General features: G+C 44.6%; 2 protein-coding genes across 4 annotated transcripts; one reads left to right on the forward strand and one right to left on the reverse strand.

The window, feature by feature from the left end:
* The first annotated feature begins 1102 nt into the window (after positions 1–1102).
* On the forward strand, positions 1103–6420 carry LOC141959669 (uncharacterized). Of its 2 annotated transcripts, none has more exons than XM_074903887.1 (7): positions 1103–1180; positions 1747–1959; positions 2820–2879; positions 3562–3693; positions 4778–4924; positions 5748–5808; positions 5993–6420. In XM_074903887.1, exons 2-7 carry the CDS (start codon positions 1795–1797, stop codon positions 6094–6096), a joined length of 669 nt encoding a protein of 222 aa, XP_074759988.1. In that variant the 5' UTR covers positions 1103–1180; positions 1747–1794; the 3' UTR covers positions 6097–6420. The 2 variants fall into 2 exon arrangements, with proteins under 2 accessions (XP_074759988.1, XP_074759989.1); XM_074903888.1 differs by lacking the exon at positions 1103–1180 and adding an exon at positions 1192–1553.
* Positions 6421–15837: 9417 nt separating this feature from the next.
* On the reverse strand, positions 15838–26741 carry RAB33B (RAB33B, member RAS oncogene family). Of its 2 annotated transcripts, XM_074905071.1 has the most exons (3): positions 26436–26741; positions 20549–20770; positions 15838–16027 (listed from the first exon to the last, which is right to left on the reverse strand). In XM_074905071.1, exons 1-3 carry the CDS (start codon positions 26679–26681, stop codon positions 15968–15970), a joined length of 528 nt encoding a protein of 175 aa, XP_074761172.1. In that variant the 5' UTR covers positions 26682–26741; the 3' UTR covers positions 15838–15967. The 2 variants fall into 2 exon arrangements, with proteins under 2 accessions (XP_074761172.1, XP_074761171.1); XM_074905070.1 differs by lacking the exon at positions 15838–16027 and having other exon boundaries at positions 17834–20770.
* Positions 26742–27278: the final 537 nt, after the last annotated feature.

Raw genomic sequence — 27278 nt, forward strand, 5'->3', positions numbered from 1 at the left:
ACGCTTCTAGGCCACATCATATTAATGGTGAACGAATGGCAGAACATTCCTGACACCGCTGCCTTGGTTTTTTTCAGGCACCTCTGCTGCTTTTGTTACTCACTTCTCTTTGCAGTGCACATAACGTGGGCTTCAGTTGTGTCATGGTGTGGAAAAACATCCTGCCAGTGTATGCCAGAGTGTCTTTAACTGTTGTATTATTACCTGAAAGGAGGGTGCAGAGAGCTGGGGATGAGCCTCTTTAACCAAGTAATAAGCAATAGGACAAGAGGGAATGGCCTCAAGCTGTGCCAGGGAAGGTTTAGACTGGCTGTTAGGAAGCATTTCTTTCCAGAAGGGGTTGTTGGGTGTTGGAATGGGCTGCCCAGGGAGGTGGTGGAGTCCCCATCGCTGGAGGGGTTTAAGAGTCTGGTTGACCCAGTGCTGAGGGATCTGGTGTAGTTGGGAGCTGTGAGTGTGAGGTTAATGGTTGGACTGGATGATATTCAAGGTCCTTTCCGACCTAGACGATTTTGTGATTATCTCCTACAAGGATGGAGAAGGGACTTGCTTGGCCTTGGCCCTGCCTGTTGAGCCCCCGCAGCCCTGAAGCTGGCAGGAGGGGTGTTTGCTGTCTGTTTGCCGTATCTCCAGGTCGAGCCGTCTGGAAGATGACACAGGGGTTGTGGATGCTGCTCTCTCCGTGGTGTTACAGCCCTTCGCCGCTCGCACGGCGGAGGTGCCCTGGGTTCATTTAGAGAAGCGGGAGGTGACCTGTTATCAACAGACTTCTTAAACAGGAGTGGAGGGCTCGGCAGCCTCCGGTGCAGCGCTCCCTGGGCGGGCTGGGGCTGGAGGCGGCAGCACCTTCCCCGGGCAGGGCGGGCACCCACCGGCCGGGGCACTGGAAGCGCCCTGGGGGGAGCCGGAGGGCTCCGCCAGGCCGCCGGGAGGGCCCTGGGGCGGCCGGAGGGCTCCGCCGGGGCGGGGGCGGCGGGCGGAGCCGGCGCGGCGCGGCCTCCCCCACCCTCCTCGCTTGCTTTTTCGCACGGACTCGGAACTTTTTTTTTTTTTTTTTTTTTTGCCTCCCGGAGGCGGAGCCGGAGCTTTCCCCGTACCTGCCCCGCTGCCGGGCTCGGCTCCACCGGACGCGGAGCAGCGCCGGTGAGTGCGGGCCGGGCCGGGCCAGGCCCCGCCTCAGGTGAGGGGCCGGCAGCGGGGGCTCCCGCCACGGGCAGGGCGCGGCGGGGCGGGCGCGGCGCCTCCTGGGCCCCGCCGGCTCGGGGAGGGGGGGCACGGGGGACACGCGGCGGCGGCGCCCCGGAGTTGTAGCAGCTCCCGGGGAGCGGCAGCAGCGAGGCGGGGAGCTGGCTCTCGGGGTCCGGCGGTCCCAAGCCCCCTTGGCCGGGGGGCCCCACCGGCTCCTGCCCGCCCGGCCGTAGAGGGGATCGACGGCTTCCCCGCCAGGGACAGAGTTTGTTTTCGGAAAGGGACATAAAGACGAGCGACACTGCCCCCCCCCCTCCCCCCGCGCCCATCTGGGCAGCAGAAAGCCCGAAGGAAAAAGGCCTGAGGTGAAGATCGCCCCTCTTCCCCCAGAAACATCCGAAATGGTGACCCAGGCACCTGCCCAGCAGCAGCGTGGGGTTCCTCAGAAGAGCGCTCACCTTTGCTCGCTCTCACCGCTGGAGCTCAGGAAGAGCTGAACTCTGTACTCCCTGTGCTCCCCGGGCGCTGATGCTCCCGTCCCTTCTTTCTCCTCCCTAGGAAGAGCTGCTCTCCCCTCGGCGGGATTTATGTGTGGATCAGAGCAGGATGGATCGCTATCGATACTTCATCTTTAACCAGCGGAACATGGTGGTGCTGGGTCTGTTCCAGATAGCCTTCAGCACCATCTGCGTCGTCAGCGGGTTCATAGATGGCGTTTTCAGAACGGAGTCTCAGCTGGGCAAAACCAGAGCTCCCATTTGGGCTGGGATGGTAAAGTTGCACTCTACTTTCTATGCTTTGTTTTGTGTTGGTTTTGGGTTTTTTTCCCCCACTGCTACCCACTAGTACTCAACTTGGGGGTGGGAAGGAGGCCAGGACTTCTTGCCAGCTCTTTGCTGGTTTGCTGCTTTGAACCTAGGTAATAAGTTTCCTTATTGTGGTATAGGCAGGAGAGTGCAAGCAGACATTCCTCTGAAGGAGCTAAATAAAATACATTTCTACTGGTTAATGTAGAAAACAAGCCATAGTGGCAATTGACAGAGTTTTTGCAGAAGCATGATGACCACAACCAGGCCACTTCATCCTCACATTGAGTAGGTGAACATCTGAGTGATGATCTGTGTCCCATGGCACGGTGCTGCTAATTCTCTGTACTGCAAGGAGGAGCAGGCAGCAGGCATCCTCACTCCATGGTGTCACTGGTCATGCCCTGGTGAGCCATGTCACAAGGGAGCTGTACTGAAGTGCTCTCTTCCATCCAGAGGCTGCCTGTCTCCTGTCAGTAATATTTTTCTTCCACCTCCAAGATGCATAAGGACTTGGGAAAGCAGTGCGCTTTTTTAGCACTTTAATCACACTTATTTGAACCGTTTTATTATTTGGTCGGTGTTGTAAAGCCAGTAGGAGAGTTGCTGCTGTGGGGGTAGCACGTGGGCAAGATGAATTTCATGCAGTGTCCTGCCCCCCGGGAGATGCTGCGGAGATAAACAGAAGAAATCAGCAATTCTCTTTCCATTTCTGAGCCAACAGTCCAAGCCTTGAAAACGAGGGTTTTTATTCTGCTCTGCAGTAGTTTATCTTCTGAATCTGATACTTGTCTCCCAGTTACCAACTCCTTTTGTGCTCTGCAGGTGATGGGAGTCCCAGGAGTCCTGGCTCTGTTTTCCTCTCAGAGGAAGAATCCAGTTCTTGTAAGCCTGGAGGGCGGGGAGGGGGAATTGTGTGTGTATAGGGTGGGGCCAAAATCTTGTTGGGGCAACTGAAAACGGTTTTGTTAGGGAATGAGCTGGCTGGCCCTTCTGCAGGACTGAGAGCTTATTTCCTTGAGTTATCTTCATAAAAGCTGCTACATTCCCAAGCAAAAGGAGGATGCGGCATTACCTCACTTCCTGCTGCAGCAGACGAGCACTGGCTCTAATAGCAAGAAAAAATCTGTAAAAACGCTTGCTTTTGAATCCATTTCTTTTGGTGTTCCTTCCTGTTACGAAGAATTGTGTACACTAAAATAGGAAACAAGTTAATTGGCTTTCATTTCCTAGGCAGGTTTCTCCAGCCATGTAAACTTCAAGGGGGGATACTGTTTATAAGAAAGAGATTGCTAAGAACCAAGTCTTTGGGTCCAGGTAGCACCCGTGGTTAAGATTTGGGACTCAGTTGTAACTCAGAAATTCAGTATCATGGACACTTTTACTGCATTGTGTTTGGCTTCTGAGTGACTGTTGCTACCAGGTACTTTTTAGTGTTACGTGAGATCAAGGGCTAGCACCTACAATGCTTCTAAGTACATTTTGTCTGTATTAGTGGCATTGATTTGTCAGAGGATAGTTTAAAATCCTGCTCCCCTTCTTTTTCTCCTTTACTTTTTCTGTCTAGGTGCATGTGCTGATAGTTGCTTCCATACTCTCTTGTGTTGCCATCCTCGTCGTAATAGTTTATAGCTCCCTCACACTGAACTATGGCGAAGAGGAGGAGCTGAGTTCTGCCCCAGTCCACGTTATCCATACAGTAAGTATCAACATCATGCCTATTACTGGGGAACATGACTGTTTTAATCTGCAAACATATTAGGCATGACTTGGAAACCAAACCAGACTTCCAGGGTGCTTAAATTAGAGTTCAAAGTTGTGCCTGCAGCAGGGCACTCATTTAAAAAGATTTGTATTAAGTCTACAGTTAAGTATCAAGTTAGGTACTGAAAACCACAAAACCACACAGGGCTAGATAGACCCTTTATAGCTGCTTGCTGCTGCAGCATGGCTGGTATTGGTGGCTGTGTGAACGAACACCTGGCTTGCCTGGATGCCCATCTGAGAAGCAGATGCTTGGGAGCAACAGCTTGTCCCAGAGGTGGCCACACTAGGTACGCACCTAAACTCACCATGGTCGGGTTCACTGCTGCTGTGCAAAAGTGTTTGGGTTGTGCCAGGAAAAAATCGTGGTGCTGCTTGTGAAAAGGGGTAGGGGCTGGCCAGGTTTGAGATGGCAGTTCCTAGGCTCAATTCCCTTCCAGCATGCACCTCAGGTGACGAAGTTACAGCAGTTAGAGGTCAGCTGGTTAAAACCGAGTGTTATTCAAGTGTATCCTCCACAGTAAAGCTGAAAAGAAGGAATGAGTTAGCCTTTTTGTACCTCAAACCTGGTACAAGCAATGGCTCCCGGTGGGGATGAAGACTTTCCAGGTAGATGAAGCTGTTTGTTAGTTTATTGCAGGATAAATCAAAATGTCAGACTGCTAAGGTGCAATACAGTGAGAAGGCATTTCTCCTGCTCAGTGCAAAGAGGAGCAGCCGTTCCTTGGGTTTGTACTCATCGTTAAAGCTATTTCCAAACCTGATGCCGTTGCATAGTGTCGTATATTTAATCAGAAGCCTTCTCTTACTGCTTGCTCTTTTCATATTTGAAGTTCACGCTTGGCTTGCTCTTCAGAGCACAGGAAGAAAAGCCTTAAATAACACTGCCTCTGAATCAGTCGCCTACGATGCCATCGCAGCATTCTTGCAGTCATTAGAATATTTTTTTGGTGGAGAACTTAACTTTTTCAGTGTGGACTTTTTCAATGTGGCTTTAATGTTTCTTTTTCTGCTTGCAGAAGTTCATACTTAATAAAGTAGTCAAGGGTGCTAACGTAGCCATGCTAGCTGCCTCTATCTGCAGTGCTTTCGTTGTGCTGGTCATGGCTTACTTGGGATGCCGGAGCCTTCCACGCTGCTCGTGCTACGACAGTGTAACTGGGATGGTGAGTGAGGACCCCCAGGCCACCGTTTATCTGTACTGAGTGTGGGTGGGAGGGGAAGAAACTGGAGAGAAGATGTGTTTTTCTTTGATAAACCTAGCTTTAGCTCTACCTCAGTCATCCAGGGCTAATTCTAAGAAATTAAGTGCATGTTAGAAGGGTTTTATACTTCTTGTATTTTTCTTTTTACTACCTCCCTCTTATTTACCATCTTGTGTAAGACCTAGCATAAGTTATCTCCATTTTCCAAACTGTTAGTGCTGGAGCTACTGTGGTCCAATTTCCTATGAATTCCTGCTCTCAAAAACCGTTCCTTCTTCTCCCACCCTTAAACCAACAAATGCTTCTGGTACGCCATTTCAAAGACTTACTGATAGCTACACACCAAGATGCCTTATCCCTAGAACTACAAATTCAATAATAAAAATATCTCCTGTACCGTGTGTGAAATGTAGGGGAGATGACACACCACATTTTATTGCTAATTTATGAGGACTCTACCTCTAGTGATGGGGCACACGCCGCGTGTCTCTGCAAAGTGAGCTCAACAAATACCAGCTACTAGAGCAATTGTCATGCTGTATTTAACATGTACCTCCAACCATCTCATCTGGTAAGGAATTAATAGTTACAAGGTAAGGAATAAAGGTTACCAGGCAGCTGTTCTTGACTAGCAATACTGAATGAGTAATCTGAGGCCGCTTTAAACTTTCAAACTAAAACTTGTTAGGAGGAGTGGACTACAGAGACTTTTAAAATGAGTTCAGGTATATATTCTTGAACAAACTCCCAGATGAGGTTTTTGATGGCATTGTTTCTTTCTCAGGAGTGGTTGCAACCTAGTGAGGACCAAAGTCAGGCTGTGGAAATGGTTTGCGCTGTACAAAGTGAGTAACTCTTCCCTCCATGTATTTGGATATTCACCAGGAACGTGGCAGGAACATCCTGAATAAGCTTTACATTCCGGGCCAAAACCCTGACAACCAAAATACTCTGAGGCAAAAGGAACTCGGGATTTTGTGCAAGTGTCTACACCAGGTTTCATGGTTTCCTCTTTCCTTCCCCACACAGGCCCTGGGGGTAGAATTTTTAACTTCCCAGATCGGTTTCCAGCCCAGGACCTAGATGCAGAGGAAGATGCATCCAAACCTCCACCATATATCAGAATGACTTGAAAAAGTGGTCAAACGTTTTAAAGCTACTAGTCTAAAAATGTGGCAAGACAGATGTAAGATGTTCTTCGTCTTTAAAGATGGTTACGCACTTTTCCTTGCCCTTTTGAAAAACACAGAAAGAGAGAACTGTTGAATGCCTGACGTTCAGCAAAGATCACAGTTCAGAGGGGAAGATCTGAAGATGGTTTTGGACATTCAGACTTTGTATAGTTAAAATACCTCATTGCCTCTGGAAAGCGTGATCATTTTTTCCTCCAGCTTTTGTTCTTAAATCGTGTTTTATTCCACTAGAATTCATTGTGCAATTTGTCTAGCAGTGCTGGCCTGAGGCATTCAAATATTAAATACAATTAATTTTTAAAAGACACTGGTTGTGGAGTAATTCCCCCCTCCAACTGCTATCTCAATTTCTCTCCCTTACCCAGTGAATTATTTGGATGATACAATAGGGGGTGATGATACAATAGGATAATGAAGGACCCACTTCATTACTGAGCTTCAGGGTGCTTTTCCTTTTCTTCTTGGCAGGGATGGGTGTAGGTGAAGTTTATGATACAAAGCCTTGCCAATGCCTTTCAGGTACCTCTGTCAAAATGTGGATTCTGTGGGGTGTGCATGTGTTGGTATGATTAGTTTTAGTGCTGAAGTGCAATGCTAGAGAGTGGTAGAAACTGGAGTTGCAGGAGCTCCTCTTAGAGAGTAACTTAGAGTCTCTGTATTCAGTTCAGCTTTTTCTTTTTTGACTGGAGACTTAAAAGGCTTTTTTAAAAAATGCTTATTTGGGGGCCCATTCTGCTAAAATTTATTACAGATCTAGACCAAGGTCCTCTGTTGGAGGTTCTCTAGAGGTCCTCCTAGTCCTCTAGACTAAGGAACTACAGCTTCCATCATCTCCTGAGGTGCATAAAATTCCCTTATGTACTTTATGATTCACTTTCAGGTCGGCTTAGGGGTGCCTGTCAAGTGAACGTCTTGCCTGCAGGCCTTGAGCATGAAGTGGTAGATGACTTATCCTAACATGTAAATTAACACAGCAGGTCCATTTGAACAGGGCTTGGAAAGTAAGTTCCCATCCTGAGAAAGTGCTGTGAGTAGTAGGCTAAGTCCTGCCCACCACAAGGCATGTAACTCCAGGAATGATCTCAGATAAGATATACCTTATTGCAGCGTAGAAGGTGCCTTTCCCATTCCCAAGAGAGAGGGAATTAAATTGTTATTGGTTGAGTTTTTTTCTAGAGACTGAAGACTTTCTCATAACAGTAGTAAAGGGTCTCTGACACCTAAATGAAGGCCTTCACCTCATGAAAGCACTGTACAGACAAAATTCCAGGCTGTCCTCTGAGTTGGTGCTTATCACACGTGCACTTAAAACACCCTTGGTTCAAAATAGCTCGCCACAGCTACGTCATCAAAATTTAGCATTACAATATGCAGTTAATCCTGGCATGTGCAAGTTAGCAAATCCTGTCCCAACTTCCTAGTCTCTTGGGGTTGGTGAGGTGCAGAGATGGATGGTTAGTTTCTATTAAATTATTTCTAAAATTCTAGGACTAAACATCTTCAGATTTTGAAGAGTTTGTATTTGAAGATGTTCTACAACTTTTGTTGTTATCTCGACCAGAAAAATACCCGAAGCTTCATATTGAGGAAGTCCTAGTGAACTCTGGCACCTCTTTGTACATAAGGTACTTTCCAAGTGTCTCCATTACTGACTTTAACCATTAAGATTATTAATGTCTGGGATTATAAAGAAAGGTACTTGGATGAAGAGAGCAGCCCTAACCACTGGCCTCCTCCTCCCACAGCCCTTTGCTAGTCACACATTGCCTCCTCTGCTGCTCGGCTTCTGTTGGGGGAACTGGCCACATCCCTCAGTGCTCAGGCCAGCAGCTCAACTCAGGGCCACAGTAGCCGCATTCTTTCTGGCCTTGGCTCTAAATACCTTCATGTGTTTGCCTATGCTGACCAAAACACAGTTGGTGTCATTTCAGATGTCCATTGAAGGTATCGATGTTTGAATTAATACAGAAATTCAAACATTAATACAGAAATTCACACATTAATACAGAAATTCAAACATTGTAATTCAAGAAGTGATGCTGTGCCTTGTTCTCTGGTATAGTGCCTGTCAGCAAGCATCAAAGCACCGAGCGTGACTACTTTCCCCATCCTCAGATGCTTCTGGCATAACTCCAAATAGTCTGTGATGAAATGGTGGGGTTTTTCTCCTTGATTAACATAAACTGCCATTCTTGTACATTAAAAGAGAGTAAGACTCCCTGAGACGTTGTCGTGATTGCTAATAGCTAAAAGCAGTGCAGCCTTGATTCTCCTTTGGTCTAAAACAGATTTTGAAAGGAGAAACTTGCTAGTAGTTTGTTGCTAAAATGCACTGCTCAGCCACTGCATCGTTCCTGGTTACGGAACGCTGTTACGCTCCCATCCAGAGATGCTATTCTGTAACTAGTCGTTACTGTGTGAGATGGCACACATTGAGTATAATTCAACAGTGTTTGGCTGCTGGTTGAGCAGAGCAATTAGCTTTTATGTCAAGCACGCAGAGAATACCCATCACTAGTCCTTGTTCGGCTGCAGCACTGTTTCCATCGGCTCAGAAGGGTGACTCTGGAGATGAGGGTATGAAGGGTGCAGTGACGCAGGTCAGGGCTCCTGGCACAGCTCTGAGGCACGAGCCCAGGACCCAGCCTGTTCCTCCCGGGCAGCTTTGGAAGCGGCTGATTGGTGGCATTTAGTGACAGGTGGACCTCTACCAGTGTGGCAGGTACTCCTTGGTCTGTGAAATGGCCTTAAGAGCAGGTAGTGAAGTACGAGCGTGTAAAAGAGAAGTATGCTTTATGCCACCTCTAAATAAAAATGCATGTAATTGATTCAGCAGCAGCTGTAAAGCCCTTGCTGGCCGTATTTCTTTTTACGGTCCTTCCAGTGGTGCAATCGCAGCATCACTATCACAATACCAGCACCGAAGATCCCTTACGGACACACAGTTTCAACAGTTCTCTAAAAAAGGGGAGTTTCTAGAAAATAAACAGCTGCAATATGGAAATTGGTGGAAACTGAGTACCAATATAATGTCACTCCCTCTAATTGGTTAGCATTGCAGAAAATATATTCCCAATTGCAGCTTCCAGTGCTATATTTAGTAGCCTGTTCCACATGCTAGTTACGGTGCCTTCCCAGAGCCTGCTCGTATCTCCAGGGACTTTTTGTGTTTGCATCACCCCCAGCTTTTGCCGACGGAAGTCAGAGGGATATTTTTTTTATTATGCAAACACACATCCGTAGCACCTCTGATAGAAATGACCTCATCGTTTGTTCCCCACAGACTTCTCATTGTTGGCAAGATTCCAGGAACTGAGCTGACTTCCCTGCTCCTTCCCGGCCCTGCAAGATTTCCCCTTTGGGGTGGGCAAAGGCCCGTGGCTGCTGGAGGGAGGCACAGTTACACAGGGCGAGGGGTGAGGGTAGCAGCAGGTACACCTCAGCACAGTGTCTGCAGAATAATGCAAGCAAAACCCAGGGGGGGAAACAGAAATTCTGGGTTCCACTGGAGCTTGTTCTGCACCGAAACACCCTGCACACCTGCGAGCTGCACCTTAGTCACACACACGTTGTGCTTCACCACTAAGAAGTGGAAATAACTTGGCATTTTGAAGAGGAATGATAGACGCAAATGTGCCTCAAATCTCCTTGAGGCCAAACATCCAGCTCTTTTCTCGGGTGTGTTAGAACCCACCCAGCTAACCTGAGCAGCCTGCAGGCAGGACACCAGCACCTCGCTTGTGACATGGATTACGGACCCCACACAACAAAATTACACGGACACCGAGCCCTTCATGCCCACCTTGTGTTAGTGTTATTTATATTAAGTCAAAGACAAGGCATTTACGTCCAAAAATGTTTTTCTATTGTGAGTGTCAGCCAAACGTTACCCTACTTCCTGATGCGTAGAAGAAGGCGCACCAAATCCCTAGGCTATAAAAGCAAAGGCTGCCAGCCTCTCCATTAGCAGTGGCCAGAGTTAATCACAGGGTGTAATCAGAAGGTTAATCAGGGAAGCTGCTTCTGTGAGTTAACGTTCAACTAAGGGCAAAGTATTTGTTGAAGCCCGTTCCCCTCCCCGAGAAAGGGCTAGAAGGTGCTGGGGGAGGAGGGGAGGTGGAGGGGTCTTCATCCCAGTGGGGCTCAGAGAGCCATTTCAGGTATGTTTTTGACAACTAGCTTGTCTGGGTTTTGTGGTGGGTTGGTTGTTTTTTTTATCACTTCACTTCCAGTCTTGTAATCCAATATTTACATCTCACTCTCCGACAGGAACATTCTGCTTTTTTTCTCAGCCTTGTTGAGTAATGGTTTCAGACTGATGTAGTGTATGCTGGACACTGTTTGCTACCAACACGGGGGTTTGGTGTCACTGCCCCTCACCCCTACAGCAGTTGGCAAGCTCCAGACGTATAGGGTTGGTGCAGTTCCTCCCCTGTGATGCTGGGCTGCTGTGTTCAGGGCCTGGGCAGTGGAAAGCAGTCAGCTTTGCTGGGCACAGATCTCTTTCCCCTTTGCTGGCAAAAAGTAGTGAGAAGCTAGGGGATAAAAATAACAGCTCTGTGTGCTCCTTAGCCCTGCCTATTCTCGCATGAAATACTTAAAAATGTAAGTCAAACATTACTACAGGTAGATGAACTGGCCTAAAATATGTCCTGTGGGGAATGACTCAAGGAATGGTTCTTTCTCTTTACTACACAAGGATCCTAGTCTATAGGAGAAGAATTATCTGGCTTGAAAAAGCAAGAGTTTCTCCCCGAAGCCTTTGTTGGGTCTCAGTGGCTCTGGTACAACAGTTTCTTGCCTCAGGCTCCCTGACTGGCTGCTTCCCTTTCATCCGGCAGCCTGTGGTACCTGCAAACATCCTGCTCACTGCTGGGGGAAAGCGGGGTGCAGAAGACAGCCTTAAAAGAGCTGGGAAAGGATGGGAGTAGTAGTAATCAATCAAAATAGAGATATATTCTGAAAATAGAAAGCAGTATTTGCCTACAGCTGAAAGAAGGAGGTTTTATTTTCTTTTTTTATATCATCAGCAGAAAACCAACCTAATATAACCAGAGCACAGCATGCATTTTTTGGAGTCAGTCTGTGTGATTTCTCCATCTTTACAAGCCCCTTCCAACTTGAGATATGATTCTATGATTCTCCAGCACTAACAGTGTATAAACATGGGGAAAAGTGCTTGGACTTGACTCTAACTTGAGGAGGCAAAGCTCATCAAAGGAAACAGCATTTCCCGGCCTTCCCTAGCAGCTTTTCTGTAAAAATAGCAAGTGCTTTGTCCTGCACTACTTCAGGTCAGTCTGAGTGAAACACACTATAAAACTACATAGTTTCACTTGCACTTTCTGAGCTGCTGCAGTAATGGCTTTTTTTTTTTTTTTTTTTTTTGGTAGTTACAGCTTCAGAACTACCAGAAACTTGTGTGTTCTCTTTAATTGACATGACATTTATAAGTCATCTTAATTTAAAAAAATAAATCACTTTCATTTATATTTCATATTTCATCTTCTGACTTCTTCGCACTACATATTTTTAAATACACTTTTTTAAAAAAAAAATCAATATTAGTGTTTATCCTGAAATAGTACATGTAAATATTGTTAGGCCCTTTCCCCCCACCCACTAACCATGAGACTGATTTAAAATTACGGCTGGTGTTCTTATTTCCTGAGTTTTTTGCCCCAACCATATCTCACAGGAGTCAGTCCTGTGTCTCGTATTTTGCCCTGTGCAGGCAGCCTGGCAACCCTGATCAACCCAAGTCTTTGCGACCTCAAAGAGCCCTTCACCCATAGAGCCCAAGAGCTGGAGCTTCAAAGCAGATATTAGTGCTGGACTCTCATGAGTGTCATGTGCCACACAGTCACCTCACTGCTCTAACAAAAAGTTGGAATTCTGTACAACTGCCCCCCCACAAACTGTTGCATTATGATGCCAAGGTTACATGCTTATGATGCCCAAAAAATCTATGTGAATATACGTATTTTCTGCTCATCATTTTATATATACAGAACAGAGAACTTATATCTATTGATATATCATTAACTAGCACCATGCAGAAAAATGAAATTTACCTATTTAATGAAAGCTGAAACTTTTGAACTGAACTATTTCGCTTCAGATGCAATTTGAGAAAAGCACAACTATTGCAAGCTTTAGAAGCCAATCACAAGGGCTGCCAACATTGTGCTTTTTAACAGCAGCGTCACAGTGACTCAGATATTAGCTCGGTATTGAAGTTAGTACTTCATGGTAGTAATGAGGATGAATAATCGCATACAGGAACTTGAAAACCCCCTCTGATTAGCAAATGTTTTTTTTATCTGCAGCTGAATCTTTAGTTGCTGAAGCCAGGAGCCCTTCATTGCCTCTGATTTTGTGAGTAGGTTAAAAATATCTTGAAGTAAATGGAAAAGCTGTTGCATGTATTTTAGGGTCAGTTTAATCTTTTTCTCATTGTATGCCCTTTCTGGAACAAGTAAAGCACTGGGGGATGGACGACTACAAAGGACAAGAACAGCAGCACCTTAACACCCCTGAGCAGTTTGTGTTTTCCTGCACAGGGGTGGGTGTGAGGAGTGTGGGGGTGACCAGGCTTTTACATAACAGCAGCCAAGAACATCAACCCGTATGTTTCTGCAACAGCCCCAGAGCCGAGCCAGCCTGCCCCAGCCTTGCTGGGAGAGGCACGGGCAGGTGAGGCAGGGCTGAGGAGTGTCCCCTGGGTGGGCAGGGGCTGGAGAGCATGGCTGGCCAGGCTTTACTGACCAAAAGCCAAAAAAACCCCAACCCCAAATGCTTAGGAGCAAGTCTAAGTGCAGGGTCAGCACATAACACACATTCCCTACTACCAGCTACTTGTAGCTTGGAAGCCCACCCCCCTCTCCATTCAGTCATATGCAAAAATAAATTCTGTTTTGCTAATGTGTATAGTTTTTTTTCATAAACCTTCAGAAAATCTTAGCAGTCCCTCCATCCCATGGCCAGGACTTTCAGTTTCACTGCGGGGTGTAAAAGACGACATAATTTTGCTTGAACATGTCTTCTGCCAGCTTCACTTGGTAGCACAAAGCTTCGGTTGATTTTTTTTTCCCTTAATGAAGTCTGAAGATAGGGGTTTAAAACGCATTTGGCAGCCTGCACATTACTAACATCCTGATGTTAGCCTGCTGCCACACGGGGAAGGGGGAAGGTAAAGAGAGCTGAACAAAAGCCTCTCCAGCTCCAGGGGTCTGCACTCACAGTGACAGCCGAGACCCAGCCACAGGAGAGGAAAAATGGTCTTTAAACACAGTCCCTGCCTTATGACATGTGATTTAGCTGCACAGTGAGATGTTTTGAAAAATACATAAAAATATTCATTGAGGGAGTTTACCATGTTGCCTCACAACACAGCCTTTTTTCTGCCTGTGACCTTTTCAAAGGGGCAATGCAAACAGTAAAAATTTTTTTTAAAAAAAGGAACTACAAAGCTAAGATCATGGTCTTATGACTCTTCATATGCTCACATTCACACCAGTTGTCTCTTCCTCTGTGTGTGTGCATGCACATGTGTATATGAAAAATATAGGCTGTAATCACACAGGCTCTGTAGGTTCCATGTTACTGTGATTTTTACCATTGCAATTTTTGTGTGCTTATGGCTATAGCTATACAACACTTCTCTGTTTTTCAAGGGTTTGACAGCATCTGAAAGTTTATTTTAAAAGGTGCTTATAAGCTGTTAGAAAGACAATGCTTATCCTTTTTTTAAAAAAAATTGACACTCTGTATACCTCCTACTGAAAGATATTAGTATTAGAAGGAAAAAAAACCCACCATTATCTTCTAAAATGAAGATCTGACTATCTAATGTACTGTTGTTACACTCAAACAAGGAGACAGGGCTGCAACGAAGGAGAGTTACTTGTTTTAAACCAGACCTGACAGGAAGATGGCTTATGATGGGCAGATAAAAGGAGAGGCCCCTTGAGCTCTTCAGTGTTGTCAAATATCTTTGCTTTTCCTTGGTTCTCTGGAAGCAAGTAACTACCTGAAGATTCTGGTGGGGGTTTTGTTGTTGTTGTTTTTAAATGCATAAGCAAGGTCTGTATTCAAGCTCCATCTCTTAATGGAAAACACAGACTGTGAGACCCAAGTGCACCCTACAGGTTTCAAAATAAGATGCAAGCAGGCAGGAATCCAAAACATGCGCCCCCTCGCCTTTTCTTTTTTTAAGATGGCCCATTTATTTCAAAGCCAGTCTTATAATTAATTTCAGGGAAGAGAGAACAGGCTACTTCTTTCTGAATGTTTGATATGCAGCAATATCAGCTCTCATACACTTGATGGTAAAGTTAAGTTGCAAGTTCTGCTATGCAAAAACTAAGCAAACATGAAAAAAGGCTGGGAGGGAGAGTGCAGCACATTTGTTAAATGCCATGGCTGACATTCTCACTCTTAGCTGCAACTCTAAGCCATGCCTCTGGTCACCTGTACCTCAGTCCCCAGGCCTCAGCCACATTACATCAATTCTGGGTTGTTTTTCAGGGATGAGAAGAGCAGGACGGGGAGGGGATTATGAGTTTCTTGAAATGATCATTAGTATTGCTGAGAAATTTGCTTTTCATTCATTTTAAATGGTTAGCAAAGTAGTCTATCATTCAAGATTCACATTACCAGAGGTGAGTCAGCAAAGGCAGAAAACAATACGTGTAGATAATACCTGCACGGAGCAGGATTATGCACCTTGGTGAGTGTCCCTGCATGGCTGGCAGCTTTTCCACGCCTGCCTTTGGGCTCTGGAAGTACCTGCGTGAACTACAAGGAGCTGCCTTTAGGAAGCACTTCAATAGGTGTCAGCCTCTATGGTGCTGCTTTTGCAGCTGGAGACTGCACAGAGCCCAGTGAGTCCCAGCCCGTCACTGGAAACCAGCAGCAATTCTTTCCCTCTCAAGGTCACTTCACAGCGCTCGCTGACGCCACCATTCAGCAGGATGAATGAGAGGCCTCCTTCGGGTGTCCAGTGTCAACAGAAGGGAAAAAAACCCCAACCCTCAAACTCAAACCTGTTTTTTTTGTGAGTTCTAGAATCATGCCAAATTCTAATGTTATCTACAACTTTAGATTTAAGATTACATGTCAGTTTTGTGTTGATTTGTGTAGAAAACAGACTGCCATTTTAAAAGGAACATTACTATTACTTTAAAATGACATGTAGCTCTACTTTATATCTGGGAATCAAGGTGCTATAAAACATTGGCCAATGGCCTTGAAAGCAGGACTCCGGAAACATCAGAAAAACTGTGTCAGCAATAGCGTGGCCAGCAGGGACAGGGAAGGGATCTCACCCCTGTACTCGGCACTGGTGAGGCCGCCCCTTGATTCCTGTGTTCAGTTTTGGGCCCCTCACTCCAAAAAGGACATTGAATGACTCGAGCGTGTCCAGAGAAGGGCAACGGAGCTGGTGCAGGGTCTGGAGCACAGGTCGTACGGGGAGCGGCTGAGGGAACTGGGGGGGTTTAGTCTGGAGAAGAGGAGGCTGAGGGGAGACCTCATCGCCCTCTACAGCTCCCTGAAAAGAGGGTGCAGAGAGCTGGGGATGAGCCTCTTGAACCAAGTAACAAGCAATAGGACAAGAGGGAATGGCCTCAAATTGCACCAGGGAAGGTTTAGACTGGGTATTAGGAAGCATTTCTTTCCAGAAGGGGTTGTTGGGCGTTGGAATGGGCTGCCCAGGGAGGTGGTGGAGTCCCCATCCCTGGAGGGGTTTAAGATTTGAGTCAACATAGCGCTGAGGGATCTGGTGTAGTTGGGAACTGTCAGTGTTAGGTTAATGGTTGGACTGGATGATCTTCAAGGTCTTTTCCAACCTAGATGATTCTGTGATTCTCTGGGAAAAAAAAAAAAAAAAAAAAAGACGATTAGAACTATATATATTCAAGTAGAAGTGAAAATATTCACCAAGAGGGGACAAGGACTTCCAACTAATTTATAAAAGCAGCAAATCATTAGATGATGTCAGGGAAAATGTTAGTGCAGTGTTACAATTTAGAGATGACAACTGTGCTATGTCATATGGGATGAATCAGATACTAACAGTCTATGATCAGCTGCAAAATAGAGGAGCTGCCTTTGCAGCACGTGATCAAATGTTACGGGAGACAAAGACAAAACCAGCAATTTTTGGTCTGAAACTGATCAAAGCCATAGGCAAGCAATACACTGATCTGTTTTGTCTTTATGCAAAGCTGTGGTGTTTGAGGGAAAACAGTTAACTATGTTTTTTCTGCTGTCCTGCTTTGCTGATTCCAGGAAGGAAAGTCCCCGTGAGTCACAGATGAAGGTGGTAAAGGTCAAAGAAGGGGTGGGAGGCTGGGCTGCCTCCACCTGAATTCTTGTGTGGACTCCCACGCTACTCCCTTCCATCAAAGCCAGAGATTAACTTATTTTTAGATCATTAAGCCATATTTTGGAGGTGAAAGATTATTAAAGTGATACTACTTTCATTAGGGGTCCTCATCTATTCTCACTATATCTGGAAAGCTGTCTGGTAGAATTATTGGCTGGAAAAAATTACAAAGGTGGAGCTATCTTGTTTTTCAAGTTCTTGAATGACTATGTACTTCAGACCCTTTATTGGATCAGCAATTTTTTGCTTTGGGGAGATTACAGTACACATAAGAAGCCCAAGCATTTTGATGCTTCTTAGCTATAGCATCATGATGAAGATGCGAGACATTAAAAAAGAAAAAAAGAGAACCCCAACACACAGCTTGTATGATACATGCATGATTACTAGGACACATCTAGAGTTTGTATGATGTTGGCCTTTTGCCTTCCTAAGTTGAAAGTCACTTCCTTCCTAAGCAGTTTGATGAAATAGCTAGTGTCAGTCTCGGACAAGGGCTCACCACTGTGTCACACTTTTGGTAGCCTACCAAGGTCACTTCTGGTCATTCCCAGGGTCCAAAAGCACAAGGTATACACAGTCTGTAGACACGTCTTTGAACCATTCAGTAGAATTAACACGTGTGAGCAGCAATGACTGCAATCATACTGAAACCTGCAAATCATCTCTGAAAGGTGTTTCACCCTTTTAACACACTTAAGTGTGGAACTAGGAGAGGAGCATAAATAGGACAGTAGTGAAACAGTATATAAACACAAATGATTTGATTGTTCCTTGGTGGGGAAAGGGCTGTCTATATTTCCTAAAAAGCCAGCTTAACTCAAATTGAAGCCTTGCTTTGCCTGTGTGCATACACGTGTGCATGTGTACGCATACGGAAAACCTGCAAGACTGACTTCCGAGAACAAAAAGTTCCACCTCTATGTGAAGTTAAATGGAGTAACGGAGAAGACTCCTTTAAGGTCCTGACATACATTCAAGGGTCAGCAACTCCTAGTTTTATAACTGTTGTATCCTTTCCCATTCTTCTGGAACCTGAAATAAATCCCAAACATGCCTCTGAATCATCAGGTGGGTGCTTCAGATGCTTCAAAACAACTCAGAGCCATTGCAAGAAAGCACTGACAGTAGTCCAAGTATTGTGACAGTCTTTAACAAAACTGTCGCCCACACATACAGAAACTAGAAGCTCTTTTTCCTCCCTTATATATATATATATATATTTTTTAATGGATTTTACCATAAGAATTAAATCATCATTCCTAGCATAATATTAAAAACAAGTGGTAACAGTTTGTGGCAAAGCCAGTTTATTAGGTTTCTGGGATTGTGTTTTGCTCTCCCTCCAACACATACAAAATAACCCAACTTGACAATCTGGTAAAGTGAAAATACATATACAAAGTATTCAGTACGTTTGACATCAATTTTGTGTGCGGAACATCACCACTGAAAGCCAGGAAGCATACTGAATCCTGCACTGATGACCACATTACCTTTATGGCAGAACCATTAAAACATGCTTTGTGCTGAAGATGAAATTACATACTTAATCATTGTTTCCACACAGTTTTAATGACATGAGGGCCCTTATTTACAGGTTGTAAATAAATCAAAGTTTAACAGATTTGTGGATGTTTGATATTAAATTTAACAGCAACACTGTAGCTACATAACTTCCTCACCTCAACCCCAACCTGACTGACTGACTCTGGAATTCTTCATTCTGTTGTTTGGGGTTTTTTTATTTAAAAAAAAACAACACAAAAGCAAAAAACAGTTGCTGACGTACAAATAGTTAAGATGGATCCTTCTGAGAAAAAGGATTAAGGACATGAGTGAAAAACAAATTGTCCAAGAGGACTGTAAACCATACTTATTTACAACAGTATACACATAAATGTAAGATTTTCTTTAAAAAAATCATTAAGGACACTAGTGTTAAAAAGCTGATTGTTTCTGAAAGGACTGTAAACCAAATTCTAGTCATGTAAGGTTCAGAGTGAATACAAAAGTTCCCTTTTACAAATGTTTCCCAAACAAAATTACTGTCACAGTTGTAGCAGCTTTATACAGCAAGAAAACATTACCTTTTGTTTAGAATCTGTTTAAACATCTTAATCGTATTAGACCAAATTGAATGTCTTTTCTAAATCTAGAAAAAGTCAATGCATTTTTCTTTTGCCAGTATAATTTACAATAGAATTACATCTTACGTAGAATTAATATTGTAATAGCTTAAATAACGTTAATTCTCTTGTTTCAATGATTTGTTTCTCATGTGATCACTAGGGCGGCAGCTTCCAAACTGGCCCTTCCATTTAGCTTCCAGTCAGCATCACATGCTACACACTGCAAATGAAAAATCTTCATTTTTACCTCAATTCTTTTAAAAACTAAGTCACAGAACATCGTTTGACATGGCACATGAATGAAGTCATAGATTGCATTCTATGACTTACATTTCGCTTTATGTAATTATGTGCAACCTAGCACCATTTTTATTATGAAACTTGACCTTCAGACAGCACTGAAATAAAACAGCTGCAATTATGAGAACACAGAAGATGGTTCTGGAGGCGTAATTTCCCTCATCTGACCCAACACATTACTAACTCACATTAGTAATGCAAGGATGCCCCAGATACAGCCATGACATTATGCAAGCGGGCTTTAGCTCAGAAATCTGCAACAGATGATGTATTTGGCAGATTTTCTCTGTATTTCAAGATCTAATTCAGTTTGTATTCAGAAGTATTTTAAGGAAGCCTCATATTCCTAAAATTCTGTCCTAAGCATTTCCATCCCTAAAAAATGTTATGAAGTTGGTTGTAAAAAGCTTTTTCAAGATATTTGAAAAGCATTCATCACACTAAAACCCTCTGAAACCCGTCTCTGAAAACCAGTATGCCTTTGCCAACTTCGCTCCATCTTTTATTGACTTACGTGTTTTTACTTACCCTGGGACACTCAACTCAAATACAGCATCTTTAGAAATAAGTCCCCATTGAATTTTTAGTAAGGTCAGAAAAGTTATGGGCAGTTAGAGTCCCAAATTTGCCATGTATCCCACACTACAAGTACTTTCCATAAGAAGGAATGCATAGTTTAGTTTTACATGCTAATTATGAAAAATGAATGAAGTTTTAAGCATCAAATAATTGTCTAGAGGTAGGGACAAGTTAGTCCACTCTATTACCATTGCCATGAAGAAACAAAGTTTACAGTGGAATGACAGGCCAAAAGCTAGCAGTTTGCACCTACACTGACAGCCCAAACTCTATGTGAGATTCCTGGTTTTTTTTCATTAAAATTATAAGGTACTTGCTTAGCAATTTGCTAGCAGTCACCAAATATTTCTTCACATGCCAAAAATCTCCCCACTTGCTGACCCAATAAACAAGCTGTCTGTCACATAACACTTTTTCTCCTACATTATTCCAAAAGTGAGAGTAAACTGGCTTACTATTTATAACCTTACCACAAGTGATGAAAACAATCTCAGGCAACAAGAGCTCAAGTAGCATTGCTTTGTCAAAACTTCACTTGAAAGTTTACTTTCCTGTACGTTTATAGTGAAACTTCAGTAATTCAGAAAGTACAATTACAAAGTGCAAGAACATGAGATGGGCACATCTACATCAGGGAAAAAAAAAAACTCAACACATTAAAGTGCCAAAGAGATTCGCCATAATTGCTACCAAAACCTGGAACTTTGCCAAGATCAAAATTTTGAAGTATTTGCAAACAAGACAAGGTGACAGCTGATAATAGTACGATTTAACACCAGCAGGTCATGGCAGGTTTTGGTTCAGGCTTTATATGTATTTCATTGCGATCTGGGGGTTGACTAAGCATTAATGGCTTGTGACTTTTAAGCTTGTGAGCCAGTGTCATAAATATAGCCTCCACATGGTCATTGTCATTGGGGTTTTTGGCAGAGGTTTCAAATAACGGCATACTGTGAGTATCAGCAAACTTCTGGGCCAAGTCCGTAGGTACCTGAATAGCACTTCTCAGGTCACATTTATTTCCAACAAGAATCCGTGGTATATCACTGGCAAGAAGGTGTTGTTTGCATTCCTCTATCCATGAGGGCAGACTGTGGAAACTGGCAATGTTTGTCATATCATACACAAACACAACAGCGTGTACATTCCTGTAATAGTGCTGCACCATGCTCTTTCGGAAGCGCTCCTGCCCTGCCGTATCCCATAGCTGGATCTGAAAAGGGGAACACAAAGGGAGGAAAAAATGTTTCATTACTCATGTTGGAAAATAATACAAATCACCTATAGCTAGGGGAGTCATACGATCACAGAAATCCACTCATCTGAATTAATCAGACCAAAAAGCTTTTGCTGAAGAAAACTGCTGATTTCACACAATTTCAAACGTTTGCTTTCAAAGCTGCTCACATCTGGAGGCAGGAAGAAACGATGATGCAACTTGAACACACATCCGAATCTCTGAGAGTTTAGTGGAGCGTGTATTTTGTAAGATTTTTACAAAAACAAATCCTGAAGTCTTGGCAATAGCACTTTTATTTGGAAAAACAACATATATTTTGCAGCACACCCCTCCGCTGGCGTGATTTTTTTATTGCCAAAAGTAACACCTTCCCCAAATTTTTGTTCTTAGCATGAAGTTAACTGCCTATTGTGGTACTATGGAAAAGTAGGAAGAAATCAAACCATGCATAAATAACAACACCACCACCACAAACAGGACAAAAATCTTTCCCTGCAGCATATCTACTGGAATCAAACCCTCATGTGATGAACCTCTAGCTTAAGCTTATTTAATACTTAAACTAGGACCATACTGTAAGTAAAAGGAAAAAAAAAGTACATAAAACTCCTGTTACCTTAACATGCTACTAGTATTTCCAGGTATACATCATTCTGTCCTAAACAGAATGAACATATTTGTTTGAAGCCTAGTCAGTGTAACGGACAAAAAAAACATTCAAAAGAACTGAAATGCTTTCAAACTTTTCAGGCTCAGATTAAGACAAACCAGACCAAGCCTTACATCTGCTTTTATTTCAAGCAACAACTATTAAAATTTTAAATGCATCCATCATCCTGGTAGAATGGAAGCCTGGCACCCTCAGATGAGTAGATTATGCTACAGAATGGTGCACTTATTGGACACAGTGATACTTTAACAAAACAGCTCTCCAGGAGATAAGGGATTGCAACATACAGCAGTCAGAGCCAGTTCACCTACATCACTAGATTAATTGTACACTCTCAGAAATAGACTAGTGTGTGGCTCTATCACATACACCTTATTAATGGTGTTAACACTGAAAGACAACATTGGATTTCTTGGGTCAAAGCTGAGTCCTGGCTTCCCCTCTGTCCTGTACAGCTGATCGCTGACAGCTGAGGCAGTTGGATTAGTACATCAGCTTTTAACTTCTGAGCCAAAACTGTCAGAAAGAAATGTTTCCTCCCTGGGAATGAAAGTAGAGATTTTCTTCACACTTGGAATTCAAGAACTATTAAATGTTCTGTAAATGATAAAAGTAAATTTAAAATTCCATCTGTTCCCACGAAAGGTACAGTCAAAAACTTCACTTGAAATAACTCTTCTCCCATTACCATAGTTCTGCATTCCTTTGATCCAAATGTTTCAGTGAAACTTACCTGGAAATTGCAAGTGTCTTGAAAGATGCCTGGTTTACCATTTTTACCAGTGACTTCAATATGAATAAAAGGAAACCCAAGTGCCAGGGAAATTTGCTGATGGCAAGAAGCTAAGATATATCCCTGACAGAGAGAAGGATTACAGTACCACATAAAGATTTTTTTGAAATCTGGAACAGTAGAAATAGGGTGAAACTGAACAGAAGCAGATGCAAAGTCTTGGTAACAGTGACTAATAATAAAGACTTTTCCTATAAGTGCAGTATTCATCAGTTTGGAAATTATTAAAATGGATGACGATCCAGATACTCCAGTCAATCACAGGACATTATGAATCACTAGTGAGATAAAGCAAAGGAAAAAGAATAAGTGATGTTTCAGGACAGTGTGACTTCTGCAATATTATGTTCAATCCTGCTCACCCATCTTTGAGAAGAACTCCGGTTGGAGTAGGTGGAAATGGCTGTTACAAGTTTCATCAGAGGAATGGAGAATTCACGTGATAACATGAGAACAGCTTGACTTCTGTCGTCTAGTCCACTTACCTACAGCTTCTGATCCACAGACTCATCCAGGTGCTGATTCTAAAAGGGTCATTAAGATTATTAAGAAGAGCAAGGCAAGTTGCCCTAGCCTCTGATAGCAGAAAACAGCAGTCAGTTGGAATCCATCTCATTTTAGAGCAAATACCCGCTTTTTGCCAATGGCATTACACTCTAAACACAATTGACTGCATCTCCACGGTCTGTTAAGGGACTATACACTATCAGATAGGCACCTAAGTCTGGGTACAATTCATTCACCTACCCAGATGAGAGTTACTTCTAGTTCTATGCACTTATAAAACGTTATAAAGTCGGGAGACTCATGGAAAATTTTCATTAATTTGGAATTTGACAAATTAAAGAGAGAAGAAAGAAGCACAGACTGAAGTAATCTTTACGTTCAGACAACATAACGTAAAGGAATTACTACACATAATCTTGGAAAATGCTATATCAAATTAAAGCAGCAGCTCATTTACAGAGACAGCTGTGAGCTTACACTTCTCTCCCCACCTCATTCACAGAGCAGAAATCAGTCATGCTTTAGTCAAGCACAGATCCACAGACTGGGGAGAGAAGGGGAAGTTAAATTAAAGGTTTACATATCTTCCAAGTTAAGCTTAAACTACAGTTCCTCCTGAATTTTATTTACAAGCAGCTTTCAAGCTTGAAGGGTATCATCTCAAATCAAAAACGTTAATATTCTTGGCATGGAATCATTTACATCGAGAGACAAATCCTCCAAGACCAAAAATTTCACACTTAAGAATTTTCTTTTTTCCTCTTACCAGGTGAAATTGAAGAGACCATTCCATTTCTGGTCCCCCCAGAATATTTGCTCTACCAGAAAACAACACTGAAAATGTTCAAGTTAACAGATGCGCACTGATGAATTAACAGCAAGATTACTGTTTCATTATTAGTTCAATACCACCGAACTTCAAGGGAGCACATATTTTAAAGGGCTATTATAAAAAGTGTGATTTGAAAACTTAACAGCATAATTCAGCTAATAAAACTGTGGACAGAATCACTTTGTCACACTCCCTGGGAAAGACAAATGGTACTTAGCTATACTGACTCAGCTATCACCTCCCACCTTCTGACTCCTTTTTGTGGATCCAGAAGGGCTGTTTTCTAAACAAAGACTCTCTTAGCATGTATAGTTTATAACACGTTGGCAAAAACAAAACTGGCTTTTAATGAAAATAAAATGGTAAACTATGTCTCCTTCTACAAGACATGGGAAAAAAAAACTTGAAGAGCTCAAAGGTATAGAACATGACGTTTGGACTCCATTCTTTGAATTTCATGCGCATCCTTTACTATTTTAATTTAGGTCAGTGAAGAGTGACATCATTGTTTTCTCTGATTTTTCAATGCTTAGATCAATTTAGGAAGAGGAAAATTTAGAATGCAAAAAAATGCATTTGTTAAAAATTTTAATTTGTTCATCACAACTAGGTATCAGTGTTTCTTAGGAAGCTTTTCGCCTCCTGTACAAGCTACAAAGGGATACACTTGTCCCTATGTCTTGAAATTCTACATAATTCCTGCGTGGGAAACCCTGGTGAGAAGAACCGTGCCTGTGTTGCTGCCAATGACACAGCATTTCTCCAGCTGCAAGGGAAATGCTTGGTACTGTAGCAGCGCAAGAATGACCATCCAGCTGGCGGGGGGAAGGGAGAAGAGAGAAAGAGAAGACACTACTTTATAATCTCCTTCAACACGAGAGGAAAAATTCCTTTGCTCAGCAAGCCCTTCAGGGCGCAGCAAGAACAGCAGTAACTGGGTTCATCTGAGCTCCTCTCTTTCCTGGTTCAAGAGGCACTGCCGGAGCTCACTGCTGCAAGCAAGAAAAGCAAAGATGGGTGAGAGGAGGTGGCAAAACCCCAAAACTGGTGCATACTTGACAACACACAGCACCCCCCTATGAGTCCTGGCCACAAGGATAAAGTTTATTCCTTTTAAAAGCTACAACAGAACTTCCCAGAAAACAACATGTCTCAAAAGGGCCTCCTTCAGTTCTCCACCTCCCTCAACCTGAACCTGTATATTCAACAGTTAACATCCTCAAGAACGCAGCAAAACCACATATGCCACACCATATATAACAAAATGGCATAACCACCTATGCAAAGCATCTCAGAACTGTGGATTACGCTATACTCCACTTCTCTCCCACAAAGGACATGAATAATCCAGAGGTGGTGAAAATGCCAGTCGGTAAAATGGTGCTGACAAGAAGATACCCCTCAGGAGGTTCTCTCCTCCATCACAGACAGTCCAGGGAGCACAAAATCTCAGCTGACAGTCGAAGAAGTGCTATTCAGTGGTTTTATCAAGAAAAAAAGTAACAAAATCTGTTACTCATTTTTCTTTTTTTTTTGTTAAAAGAAAGATATAAGATGAAAAAACCACAAGTGAAGAATGCAAATGGACTTATATGCCCTCCACAATTGTTTTAATCTAGTAAGCAAGCGAAAACTATAGCTTTCTGCTACACGACTGTAAGCTGAATTATGAAGCCTGGTGATAATAAACGCAAAAGTACAATTCCAAGACTGCTATTACTCCCTTTTCTACACATCATTAAACTTTGTTCATAGAAACAAACTGTAATACAGAAGTAGAAAGGGATTCTGTTTAAAAGCATGTTATTCCTAGTAAACAAACTGCATCTGCAAGTAGCTAGTAGTCTCATCTGCAAATGACTGTTAGGATCACCACTAGCACTGGTGTATCTACGGGGCAGACTAGGTATATTTCATAGGCTTTCAAAATTTGCTTTACAGTGCAAAGGCAGCAAAAGAGCAACTGTTCCCCCATCAATTTTTTTCATTAAATTTAGTGTGCTAAGACTAAGCTTTAACTCAACCTACAAACAGACTAAAAGCCAACATTCAAATGCAAGCTTGGTATCCAGCCTGTCACTGTTCAGCTCTGTACCATGCTTGCCTAGACATGCAGCAATCTTAACAGAATCCCCCCCCCCCCCCCAATTAAAAAGTTGTGACACATTGCTATCACTGATGCAGCAGTTCGCTCCTGAACAACGTTCAGCTTTTTATCAGAACATTTTTAAAGCAAAATGCTCTTAACAGCAGCATCTGCATAGCTTTGTGGACTTGAAGGCTTGGGCAGTTAAGTGGGGTTCTCGATAAATGGAGAATCAGAATTTGTGGGAGGCAACAAGCTGGTGCTACCAGGCACAGCCAAGGCTAAAGTACGAAGAAGTAAGAGATCTACTAGAAGACCACTTGAAGGAGACATTATTGACACCTGCCAAAAGCTGTGGAAAGGTCTGGCCCATGGCTGAAATTTTTCATCATCGTAAAAGCCTACGTAGTAATTACATTTCCAACAGGAGCAAGGCGGGGTGGTCTTAAAGCTGAAGAGCAGACACAGCCGAGGCTACCGGCCATCTGCACTTCTGGGGTACGGAGCGTGACACGAGACCTGCGAACCCTCACCAGGGAGCGGCATAGCGGCGGGGAGGGCGGCGACGGCCGGTCCTCCCGCCAGCCTCGCTGCCTGCCCAGGCCTTCGGAGCACCCCCGGCTGCCGACAAGGGCTCAAAGCGGCGGGGCTGCCCGCGGGGCGGAGGGAAGGCAGCAGCAGGCCGCGGCGGGCAGCGCTCCCGGCCTCGCCCCAGGGGCTCCCCCCGCCTCGCCGCCGCCCCGGCCGTACCTTGATGCGCTCGCCGTCGATGGTGACGGCCCGCTCGCGGAAGTCCACGCCGATGGTGGCCTCGGTGCGCTGGGGGAAGCGGCCGGCGCAGAAACGGTAGGTAAGGCACGTCTTCCCCACGTTGGAGTCCCCGATGACGATGATCTTGAAGATGCGGGAGCGCGCGGGGGGCAGCCCGCCGGGGAGCGCGCCGCTGCCCGTCAGGCTCAGCTCCAGCGACGACTCCGCGTCGGACGCCGCCATCATCGCGCCGGGAACGGGGACGCGACCGCGACCGCCCCGTTCTCCTCCTCCTCCTCCGCCGCCGCCTCCTCCTCCTCCCTGCCGCGCCCCGCGGTCCGTTACCCGCCACCCCGGGGAGGAAACGACGGCCCTCAGCGTGCGCGCGCCGCCGCACGTCACGGCGTTACGTCACGGCGCCGCGCCCCGGCCGGCAGCGGCCGCGCTAGGGCAGGATCTCGCGAGAGGTCGCCGCCGGTCCCCCGGGGGAGCCGCCGTCCGGGCCGCAGGCCTTGAGGGGCGCCGGGGAAGGCGGCGGGACCGGGCCGCCCGCCCCTCCTGCGCCCCGGGGGTGTATTGTAGCGCGCTCACAGCGATCCCGAATAAACCGAGGCAAGAGGCCTGGCTTCGGGGCGCCCGGAGTAAGAGGAGGCAGGCTGAGAGCGCCAGGGTTGGTTCTTAACCCCGGGGGACGTGTTTTTGGGGTAGCGTTGTGCGCCGGCTTGTGGCGCGGCGCAGGCAGCCCCGGCCTCTCGCTCGGGCCCTGCTGAGCTTCACAGCAGCCCCGGCCCGAGGGTGCGGGGGGGACCTGCCTGGGGGGCTTGGCAGGTGTTTTGTTGGGGC

Source organism: Athene noctua, chromosome 4, assembly GCF_965140245.1.
Source record: "Athene noctua chromosome 4, bAthNoc1.hap1.1, whole genome shotgun sequence".
NCBI lineage: Eukaryota > Metazoa > Chordata > Aves > Strigiformes > Strigidae > Athene > Athene noctua.

Excerpts from the sequence above, each read along its gene's own strand:
- LOC141959669 (XM_074903887.1), top strand. The coding sequence starts at position 1,795 with ATGGATCGCTATCGATACTTCATCTTTAACCAGCGGAACATGGTGGTG. Across the intron at positions 3,694-4,777 it reads CAGTCCACGTTATCCATACA|AAGTTCATACTTAATAAAGT; the intron begins GTAAGTATCAAC and ends TTCTGCTTGCAG. Across the intron at positions 4,925-5,747 it reads ACGACAGTGTAACTGGGATG|GAGTGGTTGCAACCTAGTGA; the intron begins GTGAGTGAGGAC and ends TTTCTTTCTCAG.
- RAB33B (XM_074905070.1), bottom strand. The coding sequence starts at position 26,681 with ATGATGGCGGCGTCCGACGCGGAGTCGTCGCTGGAGCTGAGCCTGACG. Across the intron at positions 20,771-26,435 it reads TCGACGGCGAGCGCATCAAG|ATCCAGCTATGGGATACGGC; the intron begins GTACGGCCGGGG and ends TCCCCTTTTCAG.